The sequence below is a fragment of the Neodiprion lecontei genome, chromosome 5, assembly GCF_021901455.1.
Source record: "Neodiprion lecontei isolate iyNeoLeco1 chromosome 5, iyNeoLeco1.1, whole genome shotgun sequence".
In the NCBI taxonomy this organism is placed as follows: Eukaryota; Metazoa; Arthropoda; class Insecta; order Hymenoptera; family Diprionidae; genus Neodiprion; species Neodiprion lecontei.
In genome coordinates this window covers 4,426,659-4,450,376 of record NC_060264.1, presented here as the reverse complement: position 1 = coordinate 4,450,376, position 23,718 = coordinate 4,426,659, and the positions used below count along the sequence as shown (strand labels likewise).

Here is a 23,718-nt window from a genome sequence, read left to right as displayed (position 1 = left end):
GGGGCGCTGAAACCGAATTTTCGAGCAATTTCGATCGCTTTCACATTTTCAGTCGTGGAAAAAACGCGTAAAATATACTCGCCTTGGATAAGATGCATTTTATAACAGAGCGTACGCAACGAGCACCGATTTATAATGTCTAGAAATATCGAACCACGGAGCAACTGAATGAACGGAAGAATTTTTCGTATTTGAATAACGAGAAGCTCGTCGTTTTGCCAATTCTTGACTGCTATTCTCTCGTCGTCCGATTGCGTGTGTAACACAGCCTGCAGATGTTGGAAAAACAAAGAGAAAAGAGGAGAAAAGTAGGTAAATAAAAAAAAGGAAAGAAAGTAAAGACAGAAAAAATATCCCCTATTTGAAAACATCCCAATTTCAATTCCAATTCCAACTCGATTACTTCTTCTTCTTCTTCTTCTTCTTCTTCTTCTTCTTCTTCTTCTTCTTCTTCTTCTTCTTCTTCTTCTTCTTCTTCTTTTTCTTCTTCCAGTTACGCCGTTTTTCTCATTTTCCTCATTCCGTTTGCTTTCTTTTTCCGCACATTATATAATCTTCTCCCTGTTTTAGCTGACTTCCGAGTCGGTAATCCGAGCCATTATTTTAATTGACGTCCTAAACTCCAGCTGCACATCGCCCAGCATTACACGGGTATAAGGTATCCTGTACGAAGTACGTATATCAGCAGGTATTCTGCAGAATGCTCGTGTCATACAACTCTCCGTATAAAATTGTAGGCATTTTGTTTAACGTGTGTAAATATAACGCCTGCTGTACACAGAAGCGGATAGATAGCGTGGGACCGAAGCACATTGACATCGGCGCAAACCGCGCGTTCCTTGCTAATCAAATACGCGCGTATGATCAACCGACGATGGATCACCCTCGATATTTATCGGTCCTGCAAACAGACTACGCGAGGAGTTTACGATATCGCGTGTATGATGGTAGAAGGTAACGCGTTCGCCAAAAAGGTGAATTTCATTTACTGCAAAAGCGCTCTAAACGCGTATCTGCACTAGATTTAACCGAAAAAAATTAATAAAGGTATAAAGGGCCTTAAATATTTTACGGATTCGCCCATTCAGCAACGAAATATATTTTTATTTATCACATTTGTAAGTGTTATGAGGTCACAAACGCCGGTTTTTACGCGTTTCTTTTTTGTAAACGACGCCAAAAACCTTCAAAACGTCAAGAATTATCAATTTCAAGATCGTACCGATCAAATTTTTTTTTTTGTTTTTTTTTTCGCCAACGTTTCAAGTACTTTCGAAACGTAAAGATTCGTCGATTTCGGGAAGAATGTTTCAAGTTTTTTACTTTTTCACATAATAATATCGAAGGTAAGGGTGTGAGGTCGTATAAAGGCACATGAGACCTTACGCCGTCAGTGAAGGTGATTATTTTTCATAAAGTTCACGATGAGAGGGCATAACCGACAGTATTTACGACCTTTCACCGTTAATTGATCCATTTTTTAATTTCAACATTATCGAATCTACCCTCAAGTTTTTCGCGTTAGTACGAAGGGGAAAAAATACACCTTTTCATCTTCACGCGTGTTAAAAGGTCGTATAATGACGCATAAGTCAGACACACGCATCTATTATATGCGTACGCAAGGAAATATCTTCACGAGTTTCGATTGACTCGATACGTCTCTTTTGAAGTGGTCAAAATTGGAAACAGAATTTTGAAGGACGAAGAAAACGAGGTCGCTAACCACGGAGCAAAATGTCAAATTACAATCTAATCTAAGAGAGGGATGTAAGAACTTTGGAGCGATGGAATTTTCAAGAGATTAAAGAGTGGGGGATGAAAATATCCCGAAAAAGACGAAGCGTGAACATGGAGAAAATATTCGATTGTTACAGTTGATGGGAAAATTTTTATAAATTGGGTATAGATATCTTTTTCAAATAACAAGAAAAAGTGGAGTAAAAGCGAGTGACGATAGCGCAAAATATTTACGCGTACCTCGTTTTTCGTAATTCCAACAATATTCAAACAGTTTTTTTTAACTATACCCGTTTTACTGAATATTTCTAGTTGCTGTGACAAATGAAATTTTTTTCAGCGTACATGTATACATATATACGGAGATAAAGTCTGTTGCGGAAATCTAGACAAAAGTATAATACAACCAGAGTGTGTGTTTGTAGGATGGGTTGGTCCAAGATACGCGAGTTTCCTATGTACGTATATACGTGTAATGCACGTGCCAGCGTATGTCCTACTTACGCAACTTGGTCTAATGTAACGTGTTAACGATATTACTGAACACATAAGCGAAACACAAAAGCGAGAAGTTCGTTTGCAGCTCTGAACGTGAACTGTAATATTTGGTGAACGTCAAAAGGCCGAAAGATTTTCTTCCGAATCAGAATTTCGAAAACTCAAACGAATCGAGGCGAAAATCTTTTGACAATTACACAGCATTCGATCGAATCCAAAGTCATTTGACGAATCGGTCGATTTAAAATCATCGGATATTTCAATCGGAACAATTAAGTAGTTGACAAATATTACAATTCGATAATAGAATAACACTGTAAAAAAATATTCTGTCACGGACTTATAACAAAACATGATTCACTGTCTATTCAACACTATCGCTGTTCACGTAACATTATCTGGTTTCAAATTTTCGGATTGACTTTCAAAAATTGTTCTTTATAAATCCACACAGGCTAATTTTCATACGAAACTTTTTACAGTGTATATCTTGGCACCCTGTATAAACATATTATGTATAATTAAAGAGAAAATTCAATTAGTACGAAGAAGGAAAGTCATGAATCTCGTACACCTCGATATTCTCTGGTTAAATAATCTCCAGCGGTGGAAACAATAATAACAACAATAATGATGAAAAATTCAAGGCGATCCGCGCTTCTTTAAGAAAAGCACGAAGAAGCTCGCAGCAAGACGCGGAAGGGTGAAAGGATCAGGAATTGGGATTTCGGGCGGGCGTTATTTGGGCGTAAATCAACCCCGAAGGAGAGAAAAACGGAGTCCTGTACAAGGGTTTCCATCGGGGTTTTCCCCCAGGAGCAGTTCGGCCGTCGGGCCGACGAGTCCAACCGATTCTTTATAATCGAAGTCGGGTAGGAAATTCGAAAAAGCTTGAATCGGCGCGTTCTACCGGAGCTTTTTTGTCCGGTGTTTGTTGTTTATTTGTGATTGTTTTTTTTTTTATTTTGCTTTTGCGTTTCCTCGTTCACCTCTCTTCTCCCACCACGTTTTATTCTTCCGTTCGGCCGGACTCGTTCGGAGAGGCGCGGCCGTCGATGATGGCGCTATTCAAACGCATGGCGAGAACGAATGCTCGATAAGCCGGTGCATGGTGCATTGACCAGCCGTTTCCCTCCGCGATAAGAGTCTTTCGCCTCGCCTCTGATACCGCCCGACACAAACGCGTTGCCCATCCTGCTTCAGACCGACGGGCGTAGGCGGGACTCGTACGATGTCGACACGTACACGCAACGAGAAACGATTTCTTCAATGAGCGATTACGAGTTTTTGTCAAAATATTTCACCGTCGAAGAACGAGGGATAGAAAAATGGCAGGGTTCTAACTAGGGTTCGGAAAAATATCTAAACAGGACGTTTTTTATTCAAATCATTTTCATTCCTTATTTGGATTTTCTGCATAAGGTATAAGGCGTGACGTTTGAAGCATTAAAAAAATGCAGTTTCTATTTACCATATTTTAATTTTTTAAGCCGGTATTATTTATCCGTATACATATTTTGTTATATTGAATGGGTATTTATTCGGGATCTAGTTTTAATAGTGTCGGATTTTCAAACTCCAGGGAATGAAAATATAGAATGATGAAAAAATTGACGCGCTGTAACATCGAACAAATGAAAATTTTTTCGTGCAAGCTATTGGATCGTCGAGTAGAAATGTTGAACTGATTCCAGGTTAAGAATGGCCAAGAACGATATCGTGATGGATGGAAAACTTAATTTATAACATTCAAAAGTTTTGAAAGTCAGTCGAAGTATGGAGGAGCAAAAGAATACGAAGGTCAGAACATGGAATTCCGAATTGTAGAATCGTCAGAATTAATCTCGATCATATAGAATTGTATACAAATTTTCAATTTTGTCGTTATGTGTTTTGATATTTCTACATTTTGTCACTTCGTACTTCAATTTTCTATACTTACAATTTTTTATACCTGATCTTTCCACACTTCGAAATTTAATGAATCAAATTTTCGCATCTATGAAAATTCGATATTCTGGCCCTTCTATCAATCGATATTTCTAGTTTCTTACCCCTACACTTTTCAAACTCCACGCGATAATCTGTTTCAGTGAATTTCAACGCGTAGAAAAGTATTTGCGGAGCCAAAATTACGTGTCCACAGAATCTTTGGAACGAATATCAATTACACGGCTAACTAAAACAGTTTGAATTTTTAAAACACTGTTCCTTTGTACATTTTATCTTTTCTATAAAATATAAACTATCATGTTTTTGATCATTCAATTTAGTGTATATACCTATAGACAGATCTTTGTATTTTACAATTCTTTTACATTTTTACCACCGCATTATATTTATTGGTGAAAGAAAAGTTAGTATTTTTCATTTACCCTGCGACGGTATCTCGCTGTTTATACAATATACGTACACATTAAGTGAGTCAGATTTTCGCAAACTATTTTTAGTACCTCAATGATAACCTTACGTTCTCACTTCTTTTCAATCCGTTCAAAGAGGATGCTATAAAGTCGATCTTTACCGACCGAGTAAAATTGCAACAACTATTTCTATCATCGGACACTGCGTAAGCTATAACTATAAAAAAAAGTATATATAAAAACTAATTCAATAACCGCAGGACCAGATTTTCCGTGATTTCAGTACCTTAAAATGATCCCATCTTTTTTTTTTCTCTTCTCTACAGCCTGCAAAATAAGCAACATTTAACGCGGTCGGTAAAAACTGTCCACAACAGCAGCGTCCTCTTAATATGTAATTTTAAATCCCGAGAAGTCCAGTTTTAACCAGGCCAATTAGATTCAACTTGCATACTGTCGGCGTTCGTCATTCCGTATTCAATATACCCAATTTGTTGTAACCTTATCAAGCGTAGAAATGAAAATGACGTTATATGTTCCGAAAGCATGCTTTGAACAGAATTTCCCCGACACACGGAGGACCCGATCGACTTTCTCCGCTTTACTCGGACTGTTGTTTGCTTGTAATTTATTTATCGCAGAATATTATCTCCCGGGGGATCGTCGAGCACAATGAAAACTCGATGACTAGGGACCGAGGCGGGTCGAGTAGAATGAACGATTACGCGCCGCTGGTATGATTATGCCCGTGTAACGAACCGGGATGGAAGTATGTATCAAATGATTCAGAGACGCTGCGTTCATCAGTCGTGACGCGCCGGAAGTTACTGATTGTTTCGAGGGGTGGTGACCGCAATTACTTACTCTTACAGCGGTATCTAGGGTCAACCGCCTTTTTTCTCAATTAGCCTAAATTAATACCGTGCAACCAATTCGCCGGTATCGCAGCAACGAATTACTCCTCGATTCATCATCGCCTCTTGCGTGGAGCTGACGTAAAACAATAACCAATAATAGCTGATCGATTCGTCGTCCCCCTCCCCCGCTTAATAAAAATAAACAACATTTAAACAGTTTTTTCCTACTTACCGACCGGTCAACGACACCGACTCGACAGATAAGAAATCGCCTCCTCCTTACCGACCGAACTCCGCGCACGCCGAGCTTGCGGGAACTTTCGACGTAGCGTTATTCGTCGATCTTTTTTGTCTGACCGATACGAGCAGCTACTACTGCCGGTCAAAAAAACTTCCAATAAACGTAGGATGGTGCATCGACGACCCGCCAAGTTTGAATCAGAAATAGATTGGCACGGAAATAAAATAGAATACGGATAAAAAACTAGTTCAACGAATTGTGTGATTTCTATTTATCACTCTGCCTTTTTTTTTCCCTCAATTTTGTTCCACTTTCGCTTTACATATTCCGTCAATTGCCTCGCGTTCATCGAACATTGAAAGGATGTATTTAAACACCGACTCCCTGCGGTGTACTGCAAAGTCAAGGCTCGATTCCGTAAAAATAATAGTGATAACCGTAATAGTGATCATAATCAGAATAACAGTAACAATAATAACAAAAATAATAATAATAATAATAATACACAAGGAACCGCCAAGACGCTGTTCGCGGCATATTCGACGCAAGGCAAAGCCGCGGCTTGCGGCAAACTTGGACAAAGAGAACCTGATTTTCGCACACCTGGTAGTCCGGGAGTTAACGACAGAAATTTCCGGGTCATTTCCGCAAGCTTCATTTTTTTTGTATGAGTTATGTTTGTAACTTATAATAATAATCTGAACGTCTGCCGGCGCACCCCCGCGACAGGGGGTTACAGGAGGGTTACAATTGCAGCAAAAAATCGACAAAAAAAATTTATAGCCGCATACGCGAAACTGATTTTACGTACCAGTTGAAACATAAGAAGCTTAGAAATTATCGTCTGCCACCTAAATTCCGCAACAAAATTCGTCTGCCACCCACGCAAGTAAGCGCAAAAAAAAATGGTAAAAAAATTTATGCCCGCAAGGATGAAATTGATTGAAATGCTTCTTTTTATATCAGCAAACACAAAAATAATAGTCTGCCAAGCGTATGAAGTTGCGTTCGGCATGCAGCGCGCGAGCACCGCGGCCGAGATCGCGGCTACGACGCTGTATCTTTATCGGCCTGAAAGACGATCATTATTATAAATTTGAAATTATAAAATTGAACGGCTATCATAAAGTTGTTTTTTTTTATGTTATATGTATACAAATGTTTGTTCAGTGAATTAATTTAAAGTCTGGTAGAGACCTTTCAGTTTAAAAAATAAAAATATATTGATTTGATAAAATGCTTTAAGATAAAAATTAGATATTACTGTTTTACAATGACATTCGGAGATAATTATTTATTGATTTTTATTTTATTATGTACAAGAATCTATATTTATTATGTACACGTATAATGATGCCGATCTTGTTTAACAGCCGTAATTTTATAACCATTCATCCATATCACATTGGTCGATAGAATCATCCGTTTCATCCAATATTATATCGGAATCCTCAATATCAGAGTTATTGATTTCAGGATCGTCTTCTTCATCTGACTGACCTTGGTCTTGCTCTGTATTCGTTTCTTTATCTGTAAATATAATAATTTATCAATGGCTATATAATTATTTTTATATAAATTTTTATGTTTTTGTATAATACCTTGATTTTCTTCAGAGTTGATTGCTGTATCATCGATGGATTTCGGCAATTGATCTCCTTCGAACCATTCGAAACCAAGTTTATCTTCTGATTCTTGCCAACCATAATCAGTGGGTAAAAATTCCATCGACAATTCTTTGCGTTGGTCTGGAAGATTTTGTCGCCCTCATTTATTTTATAATTTTTCATAAAAATAGCTACACGAGCTTCATTGACGTCAGCTATCTTTTTTAACCCATACATACGGCATACAAATTATTCGATAACTGTATAAACTGCTGATAAGTCGCCAGTGTTCAAATCACTGATACTTTCAAAGGCAGCTATGTACCTATCACAGTTCCTTAACATAGTAAATGGGCGATTTTTAGCTTTTCGGTAAAAAAAATGAAGCTTGCGGAAATGGTGCAATGAAATCTGTCGTTAACTCCCGGACTATATGTATAGGGTAACATTTGATAACGTTTCTATGAATGGCCTACCCCTGTTTTAGAATTAGCTAATGCTTGAATGGCCCCTTTGTCCGCGATTGCTTCAAGAGATTCTGAACCGATCTCACGGTTCACCTTTGAATCACGCCGGCGCGCCGCACCGATCAGCGATCTATCGCGCATTCAACCCATAGTCCGGGAGTTAACGACAGATTTCATTGCACCATTTCCGCAAGCTTCATTTTTTTTACCGAAAAGCTAAAAATCGCCCATTGACTATGTTAAGGAACTGTGATCGGTACATAGCTGCCTTTGAAAGTATCAGTGATTTGAACACTGGCGACTTATCAGCAGTTTATACAGTTATCGAAGAATTTGTATGCCGTATGTATGGGTTAAAAAAGATAGCTGACGTCAATGAAGCTCGTGTAGCTATTTTTATAAAAAATTATAAAATAAATGTGGGCGACAAAATCTTCCAGACCAACGCAAAGAATTGTCGATGGAATTTTTTGCAGTATTACCACCTTGTAAAGCTGAGCTGCAAAAGCAATTGAAACGAACCGCATATATTGCACATCTTTGGAGGCATGCTTATCTCCCGCAACCGACGGAATTTTTACCCACTGATTATGGTTGGCAAGAATCAGAAGATAAACTTGTTCTCGAATGGTTCGAAGGAGATCAATTGCCGAAATCCATCGATGATATAGCAATCAACTCTGAAGAAAATCAAGGTATTATCGATGATATAGCAATCAACTCTGAAGAAAATCAAGGTATTATACAAAAACATAAAAATTTATATAAAAATAATTATATAGCCATTGATAAATTATTATATTTACAGATAAAGAAACGAATACAGAGCAAGACCAAGGTCAGTCAGATGAAGAAGACGATCCTGAAATCAATAACTCTGATATTGAGGATTCCGATATAATATTGGATGAAACGGATGATTCTATCGACCAATGTGATATGGATGAATGGTTATAAAATTACGGCTGTTAAACAAGATCGGCATCATTATACGTGTACATAATAAATATAGATTCTTGTACATAATAAAATAAAAATCAATAAATAATTATCTCCGAATGTCATTGTAAAACAGTAATATCTAATTTTTATCTTAAAGCATTTTATCAAATCAATATATTTTTATTTTTTAAACTGAAAGGTCTCTACCAGACTTTAAATTAATTCACTGAACAAACATTTGTATACATATAACATAAAAAAAAACAACTTTATGATAGCCGTTCAATTTTATAATTTCAAATTTATAATAATGATCGTCTTTCAGGCCGATAAAGATACAGCGTCGTAGCCGCGATCTCGGCCGCGGTGCTCGCGCGCTGCATGCCGAACGCAACTTCATACGCTTGGCAGACTATTATTTTTGTGTTTGCTGATATAAAAAGAAGCATTTCAATCAATTTCATCCTTGCGGGCATAAATTTTTTTACCATTTTTTTTTGCGCTTACTTGCGTGGGTGGCAGACGAATTTTGTTGCGGAATTTAGGTGGCAGACGATAATTTCTAAGCTTCTTATGTTTCAACTGGTACGTAAAATCAGTTTCGCGTATGCGGCTATAAATTTTTTTTGTCGATTTTTTGCTGCAATTGTAACCCTCCTGTAACCCCCTGTCGCGGGGGTGCGCCGGCAGACGTTCAGATTATTATTATAAGTTACAAACATAACTCATACAAAAAAAATGAAGCTTGCGGAAATGACCCGGAAATTTCTGTCGTTAACTCCCGGACTAATAGTAGTTTAGGCATTCCAGGCAAACGTCGGCTAACATAGGAAATTCGAAGTGCGTGCTCGAAGCCGACGAGACGCCCGATTGAGAATGATAAAAAATTTTCCTTAAAAGGAGGTGTTAACAATGCACGATTCGCTAAGTAATAACATCTTAGCAGATATAACGTTTATCGCATGCGTTCAAGAAGAAAGACGATGCACGATGTATTTAATACTCAAGGAATAATTAATCCTCGTTTTACTGAACATCTTGATGTGTATTGGTAATAAACCATAATTAATATTTAGTAAAGTAGGAATAAATTGATCAGGATGTGACTATAAATGGCATTTCTGCCGTTACCAGGCATCGAATCGATTTGCCGATAAACTTTTGAGAAAGCGTTAGCTAACGTTGAATAACGGTGGTGGGCAAAACAACCAAACCTTACGAATCGTTAGCACTAGGGGTGGGATGCAACAAGTTGCAAAAAATGCGTTAGCCAATACTTGAATGGCTCCAAAGAAACTATTACTTGCAACGGTTCGAGAGTTGTGCAGTAAAAGGTGAAAAATTTGCTACTTTGTACCGTATATGCAGTTTTCCGCAAACCCACGACATTCGGCCGCGGTTTTTTTTTCCGATGCTCGAACCTGCGGATAGCGATTAACACATTGAGCTGCATGCGCGTAGCGAAGACGGTTCGATCGGATGCTGGAAGTTGGTAATCAACGGGTCGTCAACCCTGCAGCTGCACCTTCTTGGCGTTAGAAATCGCATCGAGTCGTTTATTTCTGTACGTTTATTTTAGAACCGAACAAATATTTGAAACTGTGGAATTTCAATGGCATTGCCCATCGGCGGACAAGGTTGAGTCGAGAACGGTCATTGCCGTTACTTCGAAGGACGCCGATTGAACAGAAGTTGCCAAATATACGTGCACGTAACGTACGTATAAGCTGCTGCTGCTGCGGCGCGGGATCGATAAATCGTTCTCAAGTTCTGAAACTCTGTCTACTTAATAAACGACGATCTACATTTGAGTAAAGACGGTGTTTTACGTTACGGTGACGAGACGTATTACCAGTTTCAAGTATGTACAAAATGGGGCCAAGTCAATAAAAATTATAAAAATTGTTTTTACTTTAATTTTAAACGCCTGTGTCAAGTTTGAAAGTAATTGCGTAAATCATACCGGAGCTACTTTACTTTTCATTTATTGTGATTTTATTTTAAGGATCAATGTAAAATCACGAAAAATTTAAGGTAAAATAACTCCGGTATGGTTGAAATAATCACTTGCAAATTTTACACAGGGATTTAAAGTAAAATCGAGAGCAATTTATATCATTTTCATTTACTTAACACGATTTCGATCCGCACGCCTCTACATCCGTAAACACTGATCGGTTTTCAGTAATGTGAAGTTTCATTACAAGTGTGAATTAGAAATATACAATAAGATATAAATGTATCATTTATCCGCAATTGTTAGCATGGAGAATAGGGCGAGGTAAAAATATTTGTCCATCGTTCATTGTTATAGTATTTTTTCGTTGTCTGGCTATCTGCTTTTGTTAGCGTGTTTATTACTCATTAATTATTTCATTGGTAGAAATGATAATATTCTTGGCTTTCGATATCATCAACGTATTTTTGTTCTTCAATGTGCCTATTGAGATTAAAGAGTACAGGATGAAATTTTTATGAATTTCTCACACCATTATAATGAGAAAAGGATGTTGAAGCAATCCGGACAGATACACTCAGAGAAAATTGTGGTTGTCGTTACCATAAAAAATAGTCTGCTCAGGGGACAATACGAATTTATAGTTAACAGAACTTGTTGCATTATGTTGTTCCGAACTATGAGCTTGTCGTTACATCTGACAAAAGTTGTATGGTTAACGGTACAATAATGAAGACCTGACCATGTTTAAACATTAGTGCGATAAACGTGATAAACTTATCGTTACTCGATTTATAATTTGGAAATTCAATACAGAAATTGTAGATTGCAGTTTGTTAACTTTTACTATACGATTTGAGTAGCTTCATCGTAAATGTATAGTAAAACTGGAATGAAAAAAAATAGATGAGGAACTCGTAGATAATTCATCTCAATGATTTTTCGTGAGCGCAGACACCATTTTGACAACTTCCAAGTACCGTAAATGAAATTTCCAAATATACCTGATACATTTACCGCACAATGAAGTAAATTCAAAATACCCTTTTGCGTGTTTCCAACAAAGTTAAGCAAAATGACAAAATTGTAACGCACATTTATTGAGAATGCTTGGTAATTCACTTTATAACACGAAATTTGTAATTCAACTACACTTTTGTGTTGTAAATGTGTCGTAGATTTTCAAATATTTTCAACAGTTTACGTTTAGTTGTTGAAGCTATGTTCGTAGGATCTTGTCTGAATAATTACTGTATTAGCGTTAACCGTATTTAAGTCGAGTAAAACTATGTACGGTGCATTCAACTCTGACAAAAGTTGCAGGAATCATATCGGGTGGTCTAAATACTTATCCGTAAATAGTTTATTATAAATTAGTTAATTGAACCGTACTCTATACTATCGAAGACTACAGAACAGAGCTCACCGCACTATACGAATATAATCCTGATGAACATCCGTGTATGGTGAACATTATAACAAAAAATATAGTTAATTGTACGATTATTATAGTCCCTTTGACGTTCTTGGATCAACTAGAAGTGTGTGATGAAATTAACATTGTGATTATAGTGCGCCAAACGATAATTTAAGTAAATTCTACTATAAAAATTATCTTCCCGACTATAATATTTTAACTGTACAGATTTTTAACTGCACGCGCAAATTTTTATCTCAGTGTTATCGAGGAAGGAAAAAATACCAATAAGAGATAAAAACTGCGTCCGTCCGGGCGGTGAATTGTGAAATTGAACGTAATGAAAAAACTTTAATGTAAAACGACAATACTCAAAGCCGAAAATATGCGTAAATATTTAATAACTTTTACCTATATTTGTGCAAAGCCTGTGACGACTCGCAAGTCATTGCTTTTTTTACTCTGTCATTTTCAGCTGTTCTGTATTCAATAAATAATGTCCCAGATTGACGAACGAATCGTATATTTTTACATTTCCTACTCGACTATTTGCAGCGTTTACATACTTATTGTACTCCAAATTGGTGTATACGAAAATAATAAGCTGTAACCGGCGTTCAAATATGAAAACGACCGGTTTCAAACTGGCCTCGGATGCGTTATCGGTGACCTAAAAAATCGCTGCCTACTAATTTTTATCCGAACTGGAATATTTTTACATTTTTTTCCGTCATATCGAATCGCCATTTTGGATTTCGGAAACTGACTACAGAATCGTGGAAAACCATCCGACAAACCGACGAGTATCAATTTTCATGAAAACTCAGTTTCTAATTTTTTTCTCAGCTTACCGAATGCGCCAAATTTGAATTTCGCAAATCTGACCTTATATAAAAAACTTCGCGGTATGAATTTTCATTCAAACCCATTCATCCATTCTCAAGATATCATCATTTTTATCCGATCTTTCGGAATTTCATTGTTTAAACAATTGAAAAAGCAGCGAACCGATCAAAGCCAAAATCTAATCAGTTCTAAGTTTGGATAAGCCGCGTCGATCGAGACAAAAATCATTGAAATCCGGCAACTCGTTCAACTCAACTTTTCATTTTCGGGATGATTACAATAACTTTCTTATTTCTCTTGGGACGAAAAACCGGTAGGTTAAAAAAAAATGCAGTACCTAATTCGTTAGAGTAATTAATACTCCGCTAGCTTAGAGGGCTCGAAAATACTTCAAGCTCGGTTGGAAAAACAACTCTGTTTTAATTGATGACAACTGGCGGAAAACGAATCGTGGAAATAGGTGACCAGAAAAATCAGAGCCCGTGTTTTCAGGGGGGATTCAAATATATCCCGAAGCTCTCATGAGGCTGAAGTTAGTAAAGTTATTGCGACGATTAACGTTTCGGGAAAACCGTTATTTCGCAATTTTAGTAATGATTAAAATTTACTACAACGTAACAAGGAGAAACGGATTCGTATTTTGAAAACTTGCCTAATTCAACGTCACTGTAAATTTGAAAGATAGTGATTTTTCGTTACATAAACGTGACTAGAAGTTCAGCCTCGTGAACTTTCGGCGACAGCACCGCATCCATTCCTGATATCTGTGCACTCCCTCCCACTTCCGTTGGAATCGGTCGAACACGTGAGATAAATAGAATCGTCAACTTGTCCGGGAGTCACTCCGTTTGAATCGTCGCTCCTCCAAGCTTCACTTCGACATTTTCCCCCCCGACGAAATATATAACGTAAACGTTCTCCTGCAACCGATACTTCGAGGGATGATTTCTGAGCATCGACGAGTTTAAACTGGTCCTGAGCTTCAGCTTCGCTTCATTAAAACTTGCAAGTTCCTGTGACCCGCGCAAAGAAGATCACCAAGATCCATGTTCTCCGTTGGTGCGGTACGTTGTTACGACTGTTTCTATAATTCGGCTTACTACATCAGATGACTTTGGAAACGATTCGAACATACTTTTCCACGATTCGAAATGACGTTTCGACTGCGGCAGAGCAGAAGTGTCAACTAGGTCTTTTCGCGGTTGTATTTAAAAGTGACGGGGTTTATTCGTCGTATTTCGAAACCACGCGCGGATTGAAATGTAATAAGAGTAACGATCGACTAACGAGGGCTCGTTTGGAAAACAAGTCGATTAATCGGTTCACAGTTTTGATCGTTGTTTCGTTCCCGAAAACAAAACTGCCGTACATTCAATATGCGTGTAACGAATCACGAGTTCCGGTGTGCGATGCAGCTTATTCGGGCCAATCTAAACTTCCGGGCGTCGGTGCCCCGATCGCGGTTTCATCTGCATGGTGAAAAAACCGTCGTCGCGTCTCACGCTCGGTGTATAATTGATCGTATCGACGTATCGAAAGACTTGATTCGTGCCAGGGTCGAAAAGAAAGTTGAACTCAGCTAAAATCAAGAAGAGTTCGGGCAGGAAATCATATTCCGACGGTGACAGAATCCGCTTCTGGTTCTCCGGCAAAGCGCGTCGAACTAGTTTCAATTATAACGGCTGGCTCGATGCGGACTTCGATCAAAACCGCAGAGATCCGCCGATGATCGCTGACGTTGAGCCCTTAAATGCGCTTCCTTGATGAAGTAGTAAGCCAATTTCGTTCTACACGGGAAAAGTACGGTGTGTTATTTTTATAGAAAAATACCGCAACCCGCCCGATCTTCGTGTCTGATCGTTAATTGCGTATTTTCGGGTTTCACGTACGCTAAATTTACGACCCACGTTGTACCTTCGAACCTGATTAGATCCCGTGCAAATTACCCAATTAGCACTAACAAGGAAAGGACTCAGCGGGCATTTCCTCGGTGTAATTAACCAGCATTGATCCCATTTTCTATCGCACGGTTTTAAATTGCAAACGCAACCACTGCTCGTGGGTCGTTAATTATGTTACCATTGTTGGGTTTGCATATCTTTGGCCTTGGAATATTACGTGACTGAAGTCCGACAGAGTGCAGGTGATAAGGTTTGAAGTAATCCGAGACCGAACGACCTTTTGCCGTTACGACTCTGCAATATATGGTCCCAAGATTTCAGATCCACAATTGAGGGGCGAGGTTGAAATTCCGAATTTGAAAAGTGCCGAAAGAACCGAATTCCGAGTTTTTGGTGGCGAAACATCAAAGTTTCGAAGGGTCCGAAACCCGACGCTCAAAGTTCCGAAAGTGCAAAGTTCCGAAAGGGCAAAATACCCGAAGGGCATAACTCTGACAACTCAAAGTTCCGGAAGTGCGAAGAGAAGAAAATTTGAAAATCTGAAACATCGAAATTTCGAATGATCGAAGATTTTCAGTTCTGTGAATTTCTAGCTTGGTAAAATTTCACCATTTTCATCTTTCTTTGTTTTGGATTTTCGATATTTTTACGTTAGGAATCCTGGTCATTCTGGTTTTCAGTTTTTCTGATTTTTTTTTATATCCACTTTCTGAGTAAACTACGCTGTACGAGCATATTTTAACTTTCGGAATTTTACTCAATCAAAACTTTATTTTTCGGAGTTTTGCTCTATGATGCCTTGAATTTTCGCAATTTCAAATTCGGAACTTCAACCCCGCCCTACAATTGATTTTAACCTCGAAAATAATCTATCGCATAAAAATCGTTACCCAAAATTCGACACATACCTATACAGTGAAAATAATTGCGTACCGTTTCAAGATTTGATTATGAATATAAACTGCTTTTATGAGTGCTATTACAGATGTAAGTAAACAACTGTAAAAGACCTACACTGACGCGGGAAAAAATTAATAGCTCGGAAAAAATGAACACGAATAATATTGAAACAGAGAATTGTTGCCTCAACGTTATTGGGCAAATACGAGACGTGATGACAAAACGTTTGCACAAGTGTCTGAGCTTTAACTGCAACGGTGTATGTCACAATACAATAATAACATATAGCCACCCAGGATTATTTCAGGTAAACGTGACACAGGTTTTCTGTTTGCTAATTGGCTTAATAACGCTGTCAATACAAAAAGAACTAAAAAACAATACATTCAATTTCGCATAATGCAAAATTCACGAGACTTCCGCGCATCGCACGTGAAATAAAAATTTCCTTCGGTAATTTATTTTCGCATGCGTTTCACTGTCCTTAAATTATATTCGTGGATAAGGGTATAGGATGTACAGTAGGGTGTTCCTCATTGAGAATGTTGACGAATTTATTCCGGATCACCCCACCAAATCAACTATAAATAATTGAAAAACGATTCACAATTTTTTTCAGATTTTCATATGAACTGTAACCCGTGCCTGTAAGAGGAAGGATTTCCCAATTTAAAATACACGTGTTTCGGACACGTTCTTGGTATATATTTTACTGTAAGAGTAATAATGTTCGAAAAAATCCATGAATGTGAGGTTCTAGTGAGCATGATTGCTACTATCTGAGAAAAACTTCACATCATCATACCAGGTAATATAGACAATTGCGTTTCTTATAAATAAAGAGAAAAATTCAAATTTCAAGGGTGTGCGACTCGTCGAGATTGGTTGGTATGATGATGTGAATTTTTTCTCAGACAGTAGTACTAATACTCGCTAAATCTTCGCGATTACAGATTGATTCGAACATCGTCACTCTTACGATAAAATATATGCTGAGAATGTATCTGAAACAAGTGTATTTTAAACGGTGATATCCATCCATTTACAGGCACGGGTTAGAATTGATATGAAAATCTGAAAGAATTGGGAAATTGCTTTTGAATTATTTATAGTTGATTTGGGGGGTGGTCTGAAAAAAAAATCATCAACACCCCAAGTAAGGATCACCCTAATGTACAGGATAACTCTGTTAAACCAGTCCGATTGTGGGATCCGATGACAGGCAACGCCATCTGGTGTAAGCATCTAAGCGTAATCAATCTCATTGTCTGAAAAGTTCTCTTACAATTAGCTCCCGAGTAAAGTTGAAACTAGTTGATGTACAAAGTTGAATTGAATGAGAATCCGTACGATTATAAGTTTACCGAGTTCCTGTCAGGCGGAGTTGAAATACGCAGAGGCGTAAAAATTACGCAGCCAGGCAGGCGCGCGCTTCATACGTATGTATAACTCTGTATTTTTATCGAGGTTGCACGATAACGGACAACCTGTACAAGCAAATAAGTGAGCAAACACAAATAAAATAACGCGTAACCTAACGAGCGAGCCTGAAGAACCTGATGGAGAAATAATATACAACATCCCATTGTAACCAAGTTTATTATAAACATACGTGGATAAGACAATATATCAACGGAATCCCTGGACAAATGCGAGGATCTCGTTAAAAGCAGCGATATGAGTGTTCTTGACAACGAAATCGACCAGAGCGAGGTAGAAATCTCACTATTAACTTCTGACATACCTATTTCAGGAGGCATATTAATACCAGTAGAGAAATGAAAAATGGGTGACATTATTATCACTAACAATGCTTCCTATCAATTGATTCTAGTAGGGAAAGAATACGTAAATGAAGCTCGATCCCTGCACACTTTTCTGAACAAAACAAACCTCAATCGAATTAAATAATTGACAGAGATATAAATTCTCATAATTCAATCACACTTTCAATCGTCTTGTGAGACGATGAAAATATCTTATCAGAAACGTATTTTATTTTTTATTACTTTCCGGACGTAAAAACGTCTATAATAAAATACTGCGAACGATGTGTGACTTTTTCACGTCTCTCGAACGTAAATGTTACTCTGCATCAGTGGAAAATCTGTCGCGCCATGCGATTTGAAAAAAAGGAAAAAGATCTATTAAATTGATTGAAAAATTCTGTCAATATCCTGACCGCAGAATGGCGCTGGGGCCCTGCTGCCGACCCTGATGACACTCTTAGGGACGTTTCTTGTCTCGGCGAACCATACGCCGAACACGGCGACGTATCCCTCGCTAATCGGAAACGGGAATGCGACGCTTCCAGGACTTCTGTATCCCCGAGAGAGCGAGTCTCGACAGGTAAAGAAATTCATAACGGACGGTAAATGCTTGGAATAAATGTCGAGTTGAAAGTACCATTATTGTTTGCTTCTGTTTTTCTTTTTCTCTCCTTTTTGCATTCCAGGTTGTATCGCTGAACGGGATGTGGGATTTCGTAGTTTCGCCTATCGACGACCCGGAGGTGGGGTACAGGGAGGGCTGGTACGAGAAGGACCTGAACAAGGTAGGTTGACGAGGTTGCAGAACCGCGCTGTCCCCATAAAACGAAGTCTTCGTTGGGACTTTTCAATTCTCCGGTACGATAAACTCGTGGCAAAAGTTAGAAAGGAACCTGAAGCTGCAATTTCGCGGCTCGTTTGCGGCGCAAAAGCTCGCTCTAGCTCCACGTAACCGCGTCATTTTCCTCGCTTCTTTTTCCGGCGATTCCCTACAGCGATAAGTGCAAGTGAGTGAATCGATGGTCTCAGGTCCGGCGATGATTCGTCCTTCTAAACAAAGACCGACAGTAGCGTTTTTCATTCAAATTACAATGATGTATTTCAAATCTATATATCGATCAAACTAATTGACTTAATACTCTAATAACAACAAGGTCTCGAAGAGAGTAGATGAAACTTGGTAGACCATCCAAAGGATCAAATGGTGAATTTGGGGCTAACAATACATGTCCCACTGATTCGTGTTCCATTATCAGAACTCGGTATAGGCAAAGACTCTTTTAGTTTTCGATCAAGTTCCATCGATCGAAACTTCAGATACAAGGAATTGCTCTGTCTGAAGGTCGGCAAGCCGATGAAGATGCCGGTTCCGTCGTCCTACAACGATGTGACTACCTCGAGCGCGCTGAGGGACCACGTCGGCGTCGTCTGGTACCAGAGAACCTTCTACACGCCCTCATTCTGGGCCGAGATGCGCACCTTCGTATGGTTCGGTTCAGTGGACTACATCGCTCAAGTGGTAAAGATCCCGTGTTTCCCTGTACATGGAGCAAAGGGTACATACTAAATATTCACATATGGTGTAACTGTAAAAGATATATTTGTAGTCGCAGTTATCAGGATTAGTCTTATACTGTGACATCGTATGTACAACATAGTTGCGGTAAATATTCTATTTGAGAATCGGAATAGTCGTGATACTGTAACGACAAATGCATCTGTTATGAACACCATACGCGAATTCTCAGTATAGGTACCCATTTCTGCCTGATCCTTTCATTCTGCAACTTTTCATCCGGATCACTCGATCGTTCACAGTGGATAAACGGGAAACTCGTCGCGAGTCACGAGCTGGGACACCTCCCGTTCGAAGGTGATATTGGGGGGGTGCTGAACCCCGCCGGGAAGAACTACATCACTGTCGCCATCGACAACAGGCTCCTTATGAATACCGTACCGCAGGGTACGATAAACAAAATAAACACGGACGAGGGAGAGGTCTTCCAGCAGACCTACACCTTTGACTTCTTCCACTACTCGGGGATACACAGGTTGTTCTCTAAAACGCCTCACAACCAGATATTCCATTCAGACTGATGTTATAGAATCACGACATGCCTGAATTCGCTGACCGATTTTCAGACCGGTGCTTCTCTACACAAAGCCGAGGGTCTACGTCTCGGACATCTCCGTGAAAACAAGTATCGACGGAAACGATGGTACGGTGGAGTACGTGGTGGAAGCTCGCGGTCTGGACCAAGGCGAGATTCCGAATTTCACGGTAAGCTTGATAGACGCGGACGGTCTTGTAGTCGCAGAAGAATCGGGCAAGGTGATATCGGGGAGGCTCAAGGTACCTTCCGCGAAACTTTGGTGGGGCAGGGATATGGGATACGAGCCTGGGTACCTCTATACGCTAGAGGTGCGGGTCTCGGTGACGAATACATCCGGGCAGGATGTCTACCGACTTCCAGTCGGCATCAGGACCATAACCTGGACCAACACCAGCCTCCTTCTGAACGGCAAACCCGTCTACTTCCGCGGTTTCGGTCGCCACGAAGACTCCTTCATCAGGGGACGCGCTCTTGACCTTCCAACCATGACCAGAGACTACGAACTCCTCAAGTGGGTCGGCGCAAACGGATACAGAACGAGCCACTACCCTTACAGCGAGGAAGTTCTCGATGAGGCAGACAGGTGAGGGTATAAAGTGCAATTATCTGTTTGATGTTCGCTGGTTTCGGATTACAGTTCAGTTGGACTCGTAATTTGACATCACGTTTTCAACATTTCAGGCAGGGCTTCCTCATAATCGACGAATGTCCCGCGGTGAATACTGAAAACTTTTCTACGCCGCTGCTAGAACTCCACAAACGATCGCTGTCGGAACTCATTAGACGGGACAAAAACCGCCCCTCGGTTGTCATGTGGTCCATTGCGAACGAGCCGTTTTCGCAGTACGATGCCGCCTCGGATTACTTCCGCCAAATAGCCGAGCATACGAGATCTCTAGATCTCACAAGACCCATCACACTCGCTATAGCACAGAGTGTCCAGGTATCGAATGTGTTCAGTGTTTATTATAAGTCATCCGACGAATCTGCAACATAGCCGTAATTATATTTCATCGGAAAATTTAATCAAACTCATCTTGTCTTTATCATTTTCTGCTATGCAGACAGACAAGTCGGCTCCGTATTTAGACATAATAAGTTTCAACCGGTACAATGCATGGTACACTAATCCGGGAAGATTGGACGTGATAGACATTTTGGTCGAAGCTGAGGCCACTGCGTGGAACGAGAAATACAACAAGCCTGTCATAATGACTGAATACGGAGCAGACACCATGCCCGGTCTTCATGAGGTTCGTATTTTATACCAGCGACAAATTTTCTCACATTGATAAATTTTTTGTTAATAAAACGAATGTCTCAAATTTAGTTACCTGCGTACGTATGGAGCGAAGATTATCAGACGGAGTTAATGTCGAGGCACTTTAAGGCGTTCGATCGTCTGAGAAAGAAGGGATTCTTTATCGGGGAGTTCATATGGAATTTTGCTGATTTCAGAACGGCACAGTGTAAGATTGAAATTTTTATCAGGTCAATTCAACGGACGGATTCAAACGAATCGTAATAATAATTCTCTTTAACAGCCTTCACCAGAGTCGGTGGAAACAAAAAGGGAATATTTACAAGAGACAGGCAACCGAAAGAAGTTGCGCATCTCGTACGCAAGAGGTATTTTTCTCTGGCTGCTGAACAATACAATGTGTTGATTCCAAAGGACTTGGCATTATACGTATCTTCAACATATGCAGGGCGGTCAGAACTTTAGAAAGGTCCTTATGACGGAATAAGAGAGTACGAATTTTTCCAGAGTAAAAAAACAGATAGCTGTGAGTGGTAATTCATCTCGATGATGAAGGGAAAGAATATACAAACTGAACTAATACAAACGTTAGGTGCAACGAAGAAGCGAATTCACAAACGAAATAAAACTAGATGAAAGTCGATTTGATACATCAGGCACACCTAACGTGATTATAGCGGATTAAGGAATATTGTACACTCTGCCAAACCCACTATTTTTAGTCAAAATAAGTATCGTAGATGTAAAGGAAAGAAGAAGTTTGTAAGAAAAATTTTCAATTTTTATTCTAATGATAATACATGTACTTTTGTTCAATACCTTCTTTTACCCTCTAGACCCAGAAACTTCAAAAACTGAGGTTTCAGAAACCTTAAATTCGTCAGTATGAATGTTCTTACACAAAGAAATGTATCGCCTCTGTTACCGTCCAAATGAGAACACAAACTAATCGTGTGTGAAACACGGTATCTGACAATATCTATTCAGAGCCTTCAATTTTTCAAGTTTGATGACACACCGTTTCAATGGATCAATTTGCACCTAGCCTTTTGACAATGATCCATTTCTTCTTTATCGATTTGTGAACTTGTCGTCGTAAGCATAAATATTCAAACAATCGTTTATAGCCAAGCAAACAGTACAGATTCAAATGACCAGTTATTAGTTCATTATAACGCGATCAGGCGGTTCATTGGAAGAGAGAAAAGGAGAGGAATCGATAATCCCTCAGTAAAGGTATCTAAGAATTAGGGAACGGAACCTCGTCCTGCGGCTCTACAACGCGAAGACAGGCATCTGCAAGTTCGACGAATATCGGTTCTGTCATAGCCTGAGCCACAGCTTCTGTAGGATCGTCAGCATCTAGAATCCCCTTCATGATTGCGCGTACGTGAGGATTGTTAAGACAGTTTTTTAGCTCTGTACATTGACGCAATGCTGCCAGTTTCTCTACGGAAACTGTGTCTTCCGTGGGAAACCTGTAGAGGGGTTCGATTCTTTCTGCTTTAATTTCATCAGGCTCGGGAATCTGCGAGGTGCAAGGCACAGATTTATGCACCTTGAAGCAGTCGGCCGAGCAGCTGAAAAGACAGGAGTGAATTTTTAGCAAAGAACTTTGAGTGTAATACAAATTCGGAGAGCCAGAAGTGCGTTGTGCTACCGCAGAAAACGAAAATTCAAATCAAAGCCCAACCCACGTGGCGTGATAACAGAACATAACCTGTATCTGGACCAACTTAAAGGAACTGTATCTTACTATCGTATTCTGCACGTTGGGCACTTGTAAGGGGCGATTTCTTTGCCGCAAAGCTCACACGTGGTCATTTTGTGACGCCAAATTTTATTGCCACTTCTATTCGAGTATTTCAAGCAGTTTACACGCTTAACGCGCTTTCCACGCACTTTCACTTCGATTGTATACAAAACAAACGTGAAGCGTTGTCGCGAATCATATAACTCACATAGTACACAGAACGTGGAGAAACCATACTCCTATTTTACGTGTCCCTCGTTTGGAAGCGCTCTTGGACACGAAATTGGATTCTGGAACTAATTTTCGACGCAACGACGGATGGTGAGCAGATATCGTTTACCGACTCGCACTCTGCCTTACCATAGTTAAATATCACTACATTCTGTAGTAGCGAAATGAAACAAATCACAAACGTTAACAAATGATGTCGTTGCACTGCGAAATATTCACTTCAGGGCCACAATTAAGAATGGAAGTCTGAATTAAAAATTACCTGTACTGAAAATTATCGGTTTGAATGATTTCAGACTCTGAGTCGATTGGTTGTTGCACGTTAGATCGCCATCATCAAGTAATATATTGTTATAATGACAATGTGATTACTCGTATCATAACTAAAAATTTTGATATTGTCTCCGATTATTTACCTTCTTCATTAACATAATTATTCGAAAAATTCGTTACGGCAAACTTCGTGCGCTGAGTTGCCTGTGGCAAAAGAGGAAAATTTCGTGGTGAGAAAGTCTACACGCTGTAGAAGCCGTGGGATCGAACTTCACATAATATTACTAATTGTTTTTTTTTCACATTAGAATGGGAAAAATGTTCGGAACGACATGCGGAAAAATCGCCTCTATAAAAATCTTCACGTCCAATTACACGCGAAGTCACGGGCAAACATCGCAGTGTCTTGATAAAAGAATTGTATCTGAGGCTTACCGATCCTTCGATGCTTCCAGATTATGCAGAATCAGTCGAATCAGCTCTCCTGGTCAACCGCAAGACACAGTCTCTATCGGCGATGATCCTCGACGTCGTAGAGCCACTACTTTCCAACACCCGAGCACGCACATGCCTGTTATAAA

At 39.3% G+C, this 23,718-nt stretch overlaps 3 protein-coding genes across 4 annotated transcripts; 2 read left to right on the top strand and 1 right to left on the bottom strand.

Moving 5' to 3' along the window:
- Window positions 1-8,113: 8,113 nt before the first annotated feature.
- On the top strand, window positions 8,114-8,853 carry LOC124294483. The gene is made up of 2 exons (XM_046739719.1): window positions 8,114-8,468; window positions 8,582-8,853. The coding sequence occupies exons 1-2, from the start codon at window positions 8,234-8,236 to the stop codon at window positions 8,728-8,730; spliced, it is 384 nt and encodes a 127-aa protein (XP_046595675.1). The 5' UTR covers window positions 8,114-8,233; the 3' UTR covers window positions 8,731-8,853.
- A 4,923-nt stretch (window positions 8,854-13,776) lies between these two features.
- On the top strand, window positions 13,777-21,696 carry LOC107227312 (beta-glucuronidase). 2 transcript variants are annotated; one of them, XM_015668421.2, is made up of 10 exons: window positions 13,777-13,999; window positions 17,924-18,085; window positions 18,192-18,290; window positions 18,848-19,024; window positions 19,324-19,556; window positions 19,648-20,202; window positions 20,301-20,562; window positions 20,684-20,872; window positions 20,950-21,088; window positions 21,164-21,696. In XM_015668421.2, exons 1-10 carry the CDS (start codon window positions 13,982-13,984, stop codon window positions 21,343-21,345), a joined length of 2,016 nt encoding a protein of 671 aa, XP_015523907.1. In that variant the 5' UTR covers window positions 13,777-13,981; the 3' UTR covers window positions 21,346-21,696. The 2 variants fall into 2 exon arrangements, with proteins under 2 accessions (XP_015523907.1, XP_046595673.1); XM_046739717.1 differs by lacking the exon at window positions 13,777-13,999 and adding an exon at window positions 17,201-17,449.
- On the bottom strand, window positions 21,267-22,859 carry LOC107227294 (zinc finger HIT domain-containing protein 3). Its single transcript, XM_015668401.2, has 2 exons — window positions 22,637-22,859; window positions 21,267-22,460 (listed from the first exon to the last, which is right to left on the bottom strand). The coding sequence occupies exons 1-2, from the start codon at window positions 22,702-22,704 to the stop codon at window positions 22,121-22,123; spliced, it is 408 nt and encodes a 135-aa protein (XP_015523887.2). The 5' UTR covers window positions 22,705-22,859; the 3' UTR covers window positions 21,267-22,120.
- Window positions 22,860-23,718: the final 859 nt, after the last annotated feature.